The sequence below is a fragment of the Lygodium microphyllum genome, chromosome 3 (assembly GCF_053477565.2).
Source record: "Lygodium microphyllum isolate KBCC chromosome 3, Lygodium_microphyllum_v1.1.10, whole genome shotgun sequence".
Classification (NCBI taxonomy): domain Eukaryota; kingdom Viridiplantae; phylum Streptophyta; class Polypodiopsida; order Schizaeales; family Lygodiaceae; genus Lygodium; species Lygodium microphyllum.
Window position 1 is genome coordinate 182478363 of NC_141137.1, and position 14289 is coordinate 182492651.

The 14289-nt window shown below is 43.0% G+C and overlaps 1 protein-coding gene and 1 pseudogene across 1 annotated transcript in view; one reads left to right on the forward strand and one right to left on the reverse strand.

Annotated features, from left to right (window-relative positions):
- LOC148039274 (ER membrane protein complex subunit-like protein (Protein of unknown function DUF106, transmembrane)) overlaps positions 1–14289 on the forward strand; it is a 57030-nt gene that overhangs the window by 17553 nt on the left and 25188 nt on the right. Inside the window, exons 3-4 of the mRNA XM_087675161.1 lie at positions 2216–2335; positions 2423–2471. Of these exons, the coding sequence (XP_087531287.1) occupies positions 2216–2335; positions 2423–2471 (169 nt within the window). The remainder of the gene's footprint in view (positions 1–2215; positions 2336–2422; positions 2472–14289) is intronic.
- Positions 3413–9917, reverse strand: LOC148039275 (uncharacterized; annotated as a pseudogene).

Genomic DNA, 14289 nt, shown 5'->3' on the forward strand with positions numbered 1-14289 from the left:
AAATCGTGAAATTTGAGGCCAAAAATATGTTTGACTAGTGTTTAATGCTGATCCGACCAGCATTTAATACTGGTAAAAATGACAAAAATGCTCAGAAAAATCTTGGAAAGGGTGGACAATGTGCAGCAGGTGAGGAAGGCTAAAGAATGCAAAAATTGCCTTGGAAAATGCACATAAAATCCCGACTGGAGGAGAAAATGCACTGAAATGCAATAAACTGAGTGCTCTAGAATGAGCTACCTCCTCTGTCAAAACAAGTGATAGACAAGTTTGAGCTCCTAAAGTCCTCGTCTGACTCAAACTGAGGCTCACAAGTAGGAGATGACAAGGCATGACTAACATGATTGCTAACATCTGGCTCATATGGCCTAATCTCTTATGCCACAACTTCAAATGACAACCAATTTCAGCAACTGCAAGAAACTTTCCATTCAAAGCTTTATAGTGCAAACAATACAAAGTGCCCTTCTTGGTTCCTTTTGCAATCAACATGGAACCATTTTTCAATTTCCACAAACCACCACCAGTTGAGCTGCTGCCTTCTCCACTTGACTTACATCTAATTTCTTCATTTAAGATTGAACCCTCATACCATCATATGAAAGATTGGAGTTATTGCTGAGAGAAACCACCAATGTCTCCCTAGAATCAGGCAGTGTCATGCTGAGAAAGACCTCCCTCAACTTATCATCAAAATCCAAATTTGCATCCTTTAGCTGATTTGAAATGGCAGTAAATGTACTCAAGTGCTTAGCTGCAGGCTTGAACTCATCCAGTTGCATATTCACCAACTTACGCATTAAACACGCATGATTTTTTTTGCAAGTAAAATGTGGCTGATTGTATTACTCAAAAAAACTGATTACAATAGAATGTTCATGCTTAACAGACAAGTTGGAGGTGATGCAAAGTCACAAATACATCATGTATACAAGCCTCTCAAGGCGGTCTGGGGGGGATGGGGCCAAGAAGGCTGAAGCCATTGGGGGGGGGGGGGGGGGGGTGTATCGCCAACTGGGACTGCTTGCCTGCATCACGAAAAACAGGTCATGGCAGCCCCAAGTGCGCATGAAATGACAATAGAGCTCTTGATGAGCCCTGGACTCGCCTTGCACTTGATCCTATCGGCCGCGGAGGGAGTGGATGATGGAGGTCTAGAGCTCTGCTAAGGTCGCTTGTACTGACAGTCTCTCTCCGCTGAAAGCCTCCTGACACCGCGTCTTCTAGTTGTCGACGTCTTCTTTGCCACTATGAACCATTTGGAGTTTTCAGCCACCTCCACTTGTGCTTGTTTCACTAGGGTTGCTCGTGTGTCAATCTCCTTCGTCGTGTGTCTTCAGCTCATCTATTTCAGTTTGCACGTTGTTGGGCATTGCTTTGATAATTTACGCCTCGTCCCTCTTGAGGAGGTCAAGCTGGTTTTGGGATTCAACGATCTCATGCCAGAGTTCTTCAATCATCCTATTTCTCTCTTGGAGAGAGGGTTCAATGTCTATCTTCCAAGAGGTGAAGTTTGTTGTAATCTTGTCGTATATTTCGTTCTTCCATTCTTGCACCTTTATAGCCATCTTCTCTCTAATTTTCTGTATGGCCTCATCACACATTGCTGCCATCATCCCATATCCTGATCTTGCATTTTGCACATGTCTTGGAGCACCTCTAGGCCCTTCTTCATGTGAGTGTCCATCACCTTGTTGATGTGCTCCTAATGACTGACTGTTTCTTGCTCCTCCCCTCTTGTGCGGCTGCTGGATGTTGGGGATACCCGGCTTTTCTTGGGGGACCCCATTGTGGCTGTCTGTATTCTCGTGGGCAGTCAAAGGAATGCCATGGACGGCCTGGTGGGATGCAACCAGACTGAATATGATGCAGCCAGGCAAAGGGCGGATGAAACCGGGGAGAGGGTGGGGGCAGATGTGTGCAGCAGGTCAGGGTGGGGGTACTGCAGGTTGGGGCGGTGCTGCAGGGCGGGGTACTGCAGGTCAGGGCAGTGGGGATGGGGGCAGGGGAGGGGGAGGGAGGGGGGGTCAGGCAGGGACAGGATGGGGGCGGGGTACTGCAGGGCGGGGGACGTGGGCAGGGAGAGGGTGGGTACTACAGGCTGGGGGTGGGCAGGGGAGGGCGAGGTGCTGCAGGGCACAGAGAGAGAGAGAGAGAGAGAGAGAGAGAGAGAGAGAGAGAGAGAGAGAGAGATTTAAATGGATCAATGGATCAGGAGAATGGTTTATTACATGTTCCAAAAGGGCAAGCACAAAATATGCAAGCACAAATGTTTTCAGATCCAAACATGGCAATGGACATGATGAAGAAAAATCTGTCAATGATTATTCCTCAAGTAGGCCATCTTGTCTATCTGTCAATCTTTTCCTCATTGTGTTTTCTTATGATAGTACCAACACCAGGGCTTTGATGTTCCATGCAGACTTTGACTTTCGCTTGGGTGAATTTTTTCTTCTCTGGTTTTGTTGCAGGTAGGTTTAAACTATTCTAAATGTTGTGTTATGCAATTGTTCTAATATGCAGTTTTAAAATCTCTCATATCTTTTCTCTTCTCTGGTTTTATTGCAGGTAGGTTTTGATGATGTGATCGTTGTAAATCTTATCTTGTATCATCCTTCAAATATGCAGTTTTAAATTTCTGGTATTGCTTCATTTGACTAGGATTGTTGTTCTAAAGAGGTTTGTGAAAGAGGCACCGATGTAATGAGAAGTATTTTCTATAAAGGGTCTAGACTTGTTTCATATTGTGTACCTCTGGATGTCATCACAACAATCTCAGGTTAAGTGGGAACACCACCTGGTTGGCTGCTTGAGCTTTGTAAAAGACAAATATTGAAGAAGCAAGAAATTCCGATCATCTTGTTGAAGTTGTAATGTCCACCATTGGTACCAATTAGATTGATTTTTCTACACCCACATTAAGGGGGGTGTCAAGCTAAAAATGTATTATAAACTAATTATCTCTTTAATATAGTCCAAAACATGAATATTACCAAGCTTTCCTAGAGAGTGTGTGTCTCTCATAAGCCAAGCCCTAATTTGGGAGAGTCCACATCTATAGATAGGAGGTTGCCCTTTCACTCAGCCTATCTCTTCATTTGCAACTTGCAAGTCCTCCTCTAGTTGGCATCCACTACTCCATTGTGTCTTGGTCCCTTTGTGATGGATACCCTAGTTGGTGGTGATGACCAGCCTTTCTGCAGCACTTGGCGATCAATCCACAACCATCAGGGACTTGCATTTGCAGTTGGTGGTAGCTCCCAACTTGTCCACACTGTCAGCCAGCCATCGCCATCAGCATTTGAGCTCCTAAGGACTCGTGTTTGTTGCAGCCAGCAGTTTCCTAGTTTGTGCTTGTAGTAATCAGCTGACACCAGCCTTCCACAAGCAGTTTGACAGCTACGTTTGCTGTCTACAGCAGTCGCCAATCATCCTCCTGATCTTCCTCAATGTGCTGCCTACTGTTCCAAGCTGCCATTGCCATTTCAGCTGGATCTAGACACATAGATCTGTGCTTGCAGCTGGTGATCACATCTGGAGGTTGCATGCTGTGTTTCGGGATCCATGTAGAGTACAACACACTCTCCAGCCCATGTCCCTACCCCGGTCTTTTAGAGAGAGAGGATTTCGAGAATTTGTATTCACTTTTGCATAGTGTGTTTACTGTATTGAGCATTGTCTCCGAGTTACTCTTCACTTCTATGTTCTTCCATTATTGCTTTGTGTTTATCTTTCATACTTGAGTATTTCTTTAATACCACCTCTATGTTCTTCCATTATCACTATGTGTTTGTTGTAATTTGTGTTTATCTTTGATGCTCGAGTATTTCTTTACATGGTATTAGAGCTAGATACTCTCTGAAGAAACCTAGGCCTCGAAGGCAAAGAACTTTGAAGGGAAGATGGCCTTGAACACATCTTGACCGCTTTAGTCTCCTAAGCTCCCTTTGCTCTGAGAAATGGGTAGGAGTGGGTCTCTTAGCTTACCCCATGAGATTCCAACTGAGGAGGAGAAACATTTGACTACTATGGTGCATACAGACCGTATGAAGATTCACGGGTTGAATATAATTTGATCCTCATGCATCAAGTGCAACAACTGAAAGGTAACATTGATTATTTACCTCTTGACTCAATGGTCAAGTCTAATGATTTTGGAGGAAGGGTGGAACCTACATATGGGATTGGCTATCCCATTGGAGAAATAGATATTGTTAGAAGTGGATGTAGTGATGGAAGTGTAGACAAATAGATTCCATAACACGAGAATAAAAAAGAGAAATATTGCAAAAGAAGAAGAATACTGCACAAAGAACTCAGAAGAAAAGAGATACTTGGCAAATGGCATCCATATACTAAGATACAAGAGAGTACAAAAACAAAATGAGTCACTAACTGTGTGGGCATTGGTATTGGCTCCCTCTTTCCAATATGACATGTAAGTAATAGAGTATGCAGATGATGGTTTGACGAGGAGGGAGCCCAACCAGCAATAAATAGGCCAAGAACAGGATCAGGTTGGCTAGCATCTGGAGGCCTTAAAATACAGGTCAGCCAGCCAAGAAGTGCATGAAATAATCTTTCACCAATAAATTGACTTGCATCTAGTGATCCTCGTTGAAGAAGAAATGCGCAGCCCACTGGAACAAGCACAGACTGACATATGAATTGACTAATCTGCTAACTTACATGTAGTACATACCTTTATACTCTTCTCCTCCTTTCACTCCAGTGTGAGCTAAATGAGTATTTACTTTTGTTTTGCTCCTAATATTTCTACTTCCATGCAAGATGTTGATAATAATCAAGACAAAGGTTGCTGATGATCAAGTCACTTTGCTCACGCATAAATTGTCCAAAAATATTTTAATTTTGTCCAACAAGTTATCTCATAGCCCTAGTTACCTAGCTTCTATGAGTTTGAATGTCAACTCTTGTGTTTCACAAGGTTGTTTGATCAATTTCATAAGAAACCCTAGTTTTTATATTTAGAAGGAACCTTTACTTCCCAAAAGGTGGAGCAAGGTGGTGGCAAGAATAAGGCCAAGACCGAGTTAGGTAGTGAGGAGCAAAGTAACTTCCCTTGAGGATTGAAATCGGGTTGGCAAAATATTTCCAAAAGAAATAGGTATTGTGAGCATCACCAAAAGGCTAGTCATTTTGATGACAAATGTTTACTCAAAGGCTAAGGGCAATCCATCGAAGACTAGACCCTCTTTTTGATCTAGGATCTTGAGCACATCAGGTGAGAGCACTTTTACTTTGCCTTCACAGTGAAGATGGGGTCATCCTCCACACTAGCAAGGGAGACTCGTCAGACACATGGCTTTTGGATTATCTATCCTTGTTGCACTCGAGGGGTTATCAAATTGGTTCGACAATGCTACTACTTTGGAAATCTCATGCACTCCTTATCTTCCTTGAGGATAGACTTGATGAGTCCCCTTCTCTTTGTGAGTGTGTGGCTAGAAGTAGCTAAACCCACTTTCCTAAGAGACCTTCGGTCCAGTGGATCATGGTGCCTTTCTCCGGTTTAGGTGTTAGGCACATTGATCATAGTTCTACCACTCCTCCCACATGCTGTCATGGGGATATGAATTTTTTATGCTTTGCTTAGCATTTGATTTAGTTGTTAATCAAATGTACAAATGTGAGGTACAAATGTGTTGTGCAAGTCAGTCAATTCCCAGTGAGGTGCCAAGGATCTCGAGAAGTTAGTGGGCGTGTCGAAGACAAAAGTTGTAATAAGCTGTATATGTTAGGTTATAGGTGATGCTTGGTGTCGGTTTGGGCCCTGTGGCCTAGGGTATTCTATTAGCCATTAAATGTTAGTAGTGACATTTGAAACTAGGCATTAATTAATTAACTAATGCCAGTTCAAGGCCTAGTAAATGCTTAAGAGTGCTTGAGGACAAATTGTCCTAGCTAATTTAATTGTTGGCTTGCATAGTTAAGTTTTTGAGCAAGAATTTATAATTAAATTAATTTTTAGGAATAAAATTCTGAAAACTCATTTAATTGGATACTTGTGTAACACGAAGTAAGAATAATTGGATAGTATCCTTCGGCTTGGCTCAAACTTCATCTATACTGGAGTTGTCCATATAGGGTAACCACATGTATGGTTGAGAGAGCCTCATACAACATGTGAAATTTCTCCCATACTATTGGAGTTGTCTTGCAGGAGGTGACTGCTGGTAGAATCTCTTTAGAGAGACAATGAGAAGAATAGAATACACATGAGCATCATTGGAATCCCATGTAAGCATAGCTTCCTCACAGTCGTTTTGGTTTCAATAATTTGGAAGAGTGGGAGGTTGATGCCGCTCAATAGCTCTAGAAACCATGTGCCACAATTGCTTTTGCACAACTTATACTTTCATAACAACACTCCATGTGGGATAGCCAAGGTAATGCAGTTTTTCATTAGTAAAGTAGCAAGGGGGAGCCATTTGGAGAGGGAGGATCAGAAGATAAAGAAAAGAAGAGAAATAGACAGAGTACAGCCAAGCACAACACAAATTGTATGGACGAGTTCACATGCAGTGTAAGAAGGAGCTGATTAGTAAATTACTGCAAAATCCAAGAAAATCAGGGTGAGTTCAATCAACAAACACTGTCAAACGACTAAAACCACTGTTTCCTAGCCTGCAAAGCATTAAATGCTGAAAACACAGCAGCTGAAAGGCAAAACACACAGGCATAGTACTGAATACAGTCGTCAGCATTAAAATAATGCAGAAAATAAAAAAACCTAGGCAGTTGAGACTAAACGCAGCCAAAAGGGCTGAAAATCAGGCTGATTTGCAGCAGGGACAGGTTGCTTGGGCTGCAGCAGACAGTAGGAGGCTGATCAGCAGAGATAGGCGTGAGGGTAGACTGTTCACAGTAGAAAGCATCACCCAGATTGATACCATGTTAGAAATGGGTGTAGTGATGGAAGTGTAGAATACTACTGTAATAGATTGCAAAAAACAGAAGGAAACAAAAGAACATTGCAAAGGGAGAACTGAGAGATATGGTTGGGAAATAGAGTCCATATACCAAACATGAGGCAATCGTGTACAATAGCGAGTCATTGGAATCTGCAAGTGGATGATAATGACTAAGGAGGAGGAAGCTTGAATATATAGGCATAAAATAACCAATAAATAAATAGGTTAGCCAACATCATAATGTAGATGGCCAGCATTATAGCCCTAAAATTATGTTTATATAAAATATCCTATAGTGCCCAACCCACGAATAGACATGCCCTGACTCACTCATGAGTTGGCTAATCTGCTAACGCATTGTGTGCCACAAGATCTCGTATGATAGGTAAAGGATGCTAGGTTTATTGTAGTCCTTGTTTATACCTGATAGGCCTTGGGAGAGCATTGCTTTGAATTTTATCATTGATCTTCCAAGGACTCCTTATAGAGAATGATGGCATTTGGATAATCATATGTAGGTTTAGAAAGTATGCCCACTTCATTTTTGTCAGGAAGAGGATTAAGGTTTATTATATGGTATAACTATTTGTGTAGCGTATATTTAAGTATCATGGCATGCACGAGTTGATCGTGAAGTGATTGAGACCCATGGATGACCAGTTTTGCTTTGGAAGGGGTTGTTTGAGAATTTGGATACAATGCTAGAATATTCTTTGTTCTTCCATCTACAAACAGATTGTCAATTCGAAGAGGCGAATTTCACAGTCTTGGATCTCTTGAGGTGCTATGTATCAGAGCATAAGACATATTGGGAGTAGTCCTTGCCTTTGGTTGAGTCTACATATAATAATACAATGCATAGTTCCGACCGGATGTGTGACTCGTAGACAAGCATAGTTGACTTGGACAACAATAATGATGGAGCAAGCTTGGTGCTAGCAGGGTTGAGAGTGTTTGGATTGTAGTTGCAAACATAGTTGTTAGGTACGAAAGGTACGATGCGGTATGGTACGATAAAATACAGTACTAATTGGTACCTTATGATTTTATAAGGTACGATATAATATTAGTACGAAAAAAAATTAAGATGATTTTTTAAATAAAAAAAACTATAAATCATTAAATGATAGATCATAGAATACACATTTAAAGTGAAAATAGCCATTTCATTACGGAATAAGATGAATACACGAGGGTGACCATCGCGGTTGCATGGGCTATGTAAAACATGCGATACAACTACAGTCTAGTATATTTGATACAAAAAAAAAGAGAGACTTATGTGACATGTCATATGAATGATGAATCTATGATGATGCATCACTATCATCATCATCATCACCATCAGAACCATCTGAGTGCTCATTAAGAGAGTCTGAAGATGACTCCTCGGCATCTGATGATGAGACAGACTCATACTCATCCTCACTAATGAGGTTACCATCATCATCAAATGATGGTTCACTAGGTGGCGGCTGTGTAGGCAAGGGGGGGATGTCATCACGAGGCACAGGATGCGAGCTACTAGAGCCCCACCTTACATATGTCTGCAAGCTACTCGAACCACCCCTCCTTGATGATGGAGGACGTCGAATGACTATGCCCCTGCTACCACCTACTCGAACTCCTCGCCCACGAGCACGCTGATTGCGAGTGTCAGGAGTATCAGCTCCTATAAGCTCGCTATAGAGCTCTGCAAAAATCATCTCCTCCTTCTCGTCCACCTCCTTATGTACACTTGGAAGAGTGTTGCCTGTCAACTTGAATGTACAACATTCACCTACACAATTATCAATGCAGTGATGCACGTAAGATTGGTCATGATTCATTGTAAATACTAAATACTAAAGTCTAAATTGTAAAGCATAAAGTTTAAACTTTAAAGTTCAAAGTTTAAAAGTTAAAATAACAAAATTTAAGTGTTATGGTTAAGTGTTTAAACTTTACCTGCTTTGGACTACCCATGCTCATCATAGGTCTCATCATGCGTAAGTTAGTGCGGCAATAGACTAGCCACTCTAACTGTCATGTGCTAAGCCGATTGGGAATCTTTGTGTGAATGAGAGAATAGGCACTTCAGTTTCTCTCACATGCACTCGAAGAGCAATCGTAGGCAAGGATCCTCATGGCTAAGGGCTGAAGGGTCTCGAGTGCGTATCCAAAGTTTTGCCACCAAAATAAAGGCTTCACAAGTGACTCTCTCCTCCAACAAGTGGGAGAAGCAATAGGCACATGCCCTCTCTGATCTGCATAGCATCCTAGCTCCTTTAGCACTGTATTGTGGTCATTAACAAGGACCATATGTGTCAAATAAGCAAGTTGGTTTGAATGGAACTCTCTATCATCCATGACCGCCGGTGACTTGTAGGCTGGATGTACCAATGTGGCAAAACCATGGATGGGCTTATGCATCCACGCCCATCTCCTCTCTGCTATCTCTAAAACATGTGTATGCTATGTCTCTGTGATCACTGTACAAGCACGTGCCTCCACCAATGCCGCTATAAAGAAGTGAACGAGAAGGCCCATGGTGGACCCCTCACAATCACTCATACGTAACACCCTATAAAAAGGAGTTACGACAATGACAACGGCACAGACTTTTTGCCAAAAGTGCTCATTAAGGCACAAGCATTGCATGGCTTTGGCCTTCTCTGTCTCATGCTCATCCCACTCATTCCATAGAGTGGGCACCACTATCTGGCGCAAGGCAGACCGCACGTCATAAAGGCGCTCTAGCAATAACCACATGTAAGCAAAGCGAGTTGAAGAAGGCTTCTTCAACTCAAGTGTGCTATGCTCACGATACATTGCAAGCATCTTTACCTTTACCGTGAATAATGTGACAATTGATGTAGCTTTGCGGACCACCCTCTTCACCCACTTGAGCTTCCCAATGTCCTCCATGAGCAAGTCCAAACAATGACTTGCACATGGAGTCCACACAATGGTAGGGAACTCGGCCTCAAGCAAATGGCCCATGCGCCGACAATTCGATGCATTGTCGGTAACAACTTGCACTACATTTGAGGGGCCTATCTACAACCATAATTTACAAATTACAAGTTATGTATAAATCAAATTTCAATTATGAATCATGATATTATGATTTATCATAATGAAAGAAAGTAAAACAAATTTAAAACGCAAATTGCAATGGATACCTCAATGATAGCTTGTCGAATGTGGCGGTAGAGGGCCCATTGTTTTTCTCCCCCTCTTGCCGGTATCTACGGCCTGCAAAAAGTAAGTGCCAAGTGGACATGAGACGAGTATGTTGATGATGCTCCGTTTCTTATGATCACTCCATCCGTCGGTTAGAATGGAGCAACCATATTTTATCCATGCGGCCCGAACAGAATCAAGGGCTCTATCAATTTTCTCCTTATCTTCATCAATCTTTCTCGTCCTCATATCGTTGTATGTGGCACCGGTCCATTCTTCACATGGACCCACATTGGCAATGGCTTTTACCATCTTGTTCCATTGCTCTTGCTTTAGAACATTGAATGCAAGATTGCACTCAATCACCGTGTGCGCAATTTCAATGTCCGCAAGTCGTTGCCTTTCTCTAAGAAAGGCAACCGATCCACGCACATGACCGGGTGCTTGAGAGAGAGACGATTGTCTCTCCGGCGCCGCATGAGCCTCCACTCTTTGTCTTTTACCGGAGCCAGATGCGGATGTGGAGCTCCCACCACCAATGGTAGAGGCCTCTCCCGCATCGGTTGAAGATACGCCCGCATTGGATGCTTCCTCATTAGTAGGCATAGGAGTTGGTGCCGATAAGCCACTTCCTTCTCCTCTTGTGGATCCCCCTCTCATCTTGGCAAGAATCTCCTCCGCAGTGTTTTGAGGGATCTCCTTGCATGGAGCAACTTGCCCCCCCGTCTTGGAAAGATGTTGGAGAAGCCGAGTTGCACCACTTGTATAGCGCTTCCCGCAATACTTGCATGCTCAATGGTGGGAGTTGGACTTCTTTGTGTTCCTCTCCACATGGATCGCGCAAATTGAAGGCCTCGTGCTTCTCACGAGTCATGGTGCCGATAACAAATAAAGAGGCCACACACACAGAGAGAGAAAGAGAGAGAGAGAGAGAGAGAGAGAGAGAGAGAGAGAGAGAGAGAGATGCTTGATCTCGACTCTTGAAAGTTGAACTTGAGTCTTGAAAGTTGAAAGGGAGGGAGACTCGAGAGGCCCGAGGGTTAGGGTAAAGTTGAAAGAGCAAGAGTGAGAGAGAGGGAATGGGAGATGAGAATGGCAAATGCTTTGATAGGATACGGGATAGAGGGGATGGGAGATGAGATTTGACTCTTTGAGAATGGCAAATGCTTCGATAGGGTGCGGGAAAGAGGAAGATGAGAATGGTAACTTGTAAGTGCTTGCTGAATTGGTGTGGAAGCATGGAGGAGAGGAGTACCTTTTGTAGATGAGAGAAGGGTCAAAGTTCAAAGTTCAAACAGTCAAAGTTTAAAGAGAGAAGGAATCCAAAGTCTAAAGAGAGGGCTGCAAGGTGGAGCCTGGAAGGAATCCAAAGAGGAGCATTAAGTTTTGCATGGATGATGGCTGGAATTTCGAAAAGGGGGGTGGGGTGAGGTATCCAAGGCTTCCCACCCCCCCAAAAAGCTCAAAGTGCAGCCTGTAGGAAAAGCGTGAAACACGGGACGCAGGGGTGCAGGGGCGCAGGAATTTACACGGAAAGAGCACGCGCAGGCTAGGTGGCCGAAATAGGCCAGTTTTATCGTACAAAATCATACTGCACGGATCGTACCGTACGAACCGTTTCATACCACGTACGGAGGTAACTATGGTTGCAAATATTGGGCCAAGGCATGGGTGGAGGTAGTGTTGAAGGTGGAAACAACTGTGGTTGGAGGTCATAATAGCGGTTGCTGAGTGATGGCACGTGGATAGCTCAACACATCATCATCATCTTCTTCTTTTGCTACCACTTAAACAACAGTTGGAGGCTTGGCAACTTTGGAATGGATCTGATGTTCTAATACCACTCTTGGATGGAGCTTACATATGTGACCAGTAGACTATGGTGGATGGAACTCTGTGGTGATGTGTGAGAGAGAGAAATGAAATGATATGATATGTTAATGTCTGCAAAAAGGCCAAAATGATATTTGAGACCATGAGTGACAATCTTATTTATGTCAATTCAATCGTCTGAGAATAGTAAATGAAAATGTAATAAACAATATAAGAAGACTAGAAACTGTAAGGAAGGAAAACTCTGGCGGACAAAGAAAAGAGCTCTAGCTGATACAATTTCATGGGGATGTAGAGGGTTTGGCTCTAGCCTAGGCAATAATCTCTTGTGTTTGCCTATGGAAGTATTGTCAACTCTTGTGTCTGGGTCTAGGACGTTTGAATCAGCCAAGCTAGATGGCTCAATCTATACCCCCTTGTATGTGTAGACGATTGAGATTGTGGCTATGCTGAAACCTCTTGGGTGTCTCTCGTGAAGAAATTTGTAAGTTGCCTTGGGGTGGGGTCTTGGTGTCGTGGAGCTGTTGTATTCTTGAGAAGCGAGTCTTCAAGCTGTCGTATCTCTAGGAGGAAGAGACCAATGTATCTCTATTAAGCGAAATCCATGACTATAGATAGTGGCCCAAACTCGTCTCTAAATAGACAGTGGAAACGGCCTCGGATCTCAGAGTATACTGGGCATCAGCAAATGTAGTGTTCCTTTGTCTCTAGCGCTAGTTGCATGTCTGGCATATGCGCTCTTCTGGTGGATGGACCTATATCTTCCATTCTCGATCTCTAATTAGTGTGAGGAGGTATGCAGTTGACCAACGGTACATCTAATCTTTTGTGAGAGGTGTGCGTCCATGTATCTCGGGCATACAATAAATCCATCATTTGTAGTATGGAGAAGATGCTCCTTGTAGAAATCCATCTTCGTTCCTAACTCTTGTGCTGGTATCAACCATGTCCTAACGTGTAGTTGAGATCCATCTTGATAACCCTTCCAATCTCTGAGTGACTCAAGCTAAGTGATGGTGCATCAAGGGAGTATTGGAAGGGGGATAGTTTGTTTGTGCTCAAGGCATGTAACTCAAACCAAGGTGACATCTATGCATACGAATATGAATTGGGAAGTTATCGAGAGGACTCAAGAACCAGCCATGTATATCTATGTTTGGGTAGATCCCACATGCTATATATATACGATTGATCGGGTGAGGGCCTCCACTACAATTGGTGTGGCCATTAGCTCAGCTCTAATGATCTCATGCAGCACCAAGGCCTTATATCTAATCATCTTGGAAATCATGGATACAATTGGCCTCTCCATTGACCTCCATCCCTCATATGTGTGACCCGACCAACTCTGATGATCCAAATCGGGGTTTGATACTTGTACCAATACAATATCATCTGCATATAGGAAGAGAGGTATGCAAGTGCTAGCTAGTGGAGTTTCTTTATTCACTCCCTGGGATATGTAGTCAACAATCAGATCAATGTATAGAGCGAATAGTGTTGGAGAGATGGGCATCCCTATCATCCCAATGGTAAAAGTGAATAGGAGTTTAAAGGCCCTTGGGTATTCGTACTCTGTCAACAACTCTCTCATATGGTTCCAAAATCCCCCAGCTAAGCTCCTTAGGCACTCCCATAGCATGCAATCTGGGTATCAATTTGTCTCTCCACACAGTGTTAAAGGCTTTGTGGAAATCCACAAAGCAACAAAAAGTCCCTGTGCTTTGAGCCCCCACATCTCCACCCATTTGCTCAACTCATGCTCAAGGATGGATGCATATAACTTAGCTAGGGTGGGATAGGTACAATGGTGTTTGTGCTCCCACTCTTTGGGAGACCTTCACAGATGGCTTTGCTAAACATGTAAGCTAGGAACTCTGCAATCAAGTCTCTAGCATGAATTAGGTACTTGTCTACTATTCCATCATGGTCTTGTGCCTCATCTTTGTTGAGTTTGTCAATAGCCTCACCAAACATTGCTCTTTGTAAAGAATTGCTTAGCCATGAAATTCATGAACAGCCCAGAAAGAAATAGTGCCCACTAGTAGGTTGCCTAGAGTCTACATCACCAGTCCAATTTGAATCGCTATAAGCCTACAAGTGCAAGTCTCCCTCCTTGGGAATAATAATGCATGCGATTGAGTGCCTTGCAAGTATTTGAAGATTTGCTTAACAACTTGCCAATGTGTCTGTGGGCTTTGCATATATGTGCTCACTTGAGATACTGCATACTGAATGTCAAGAGGTGTGTTGCAAATGTAAATGAGGTAGCCAAGTTGCCAACAAACTTCCTGTAAATTGCAACATCATGCATCTCATCACCATCATGCATAGTCACCTCTTGCTCCATAGGTTT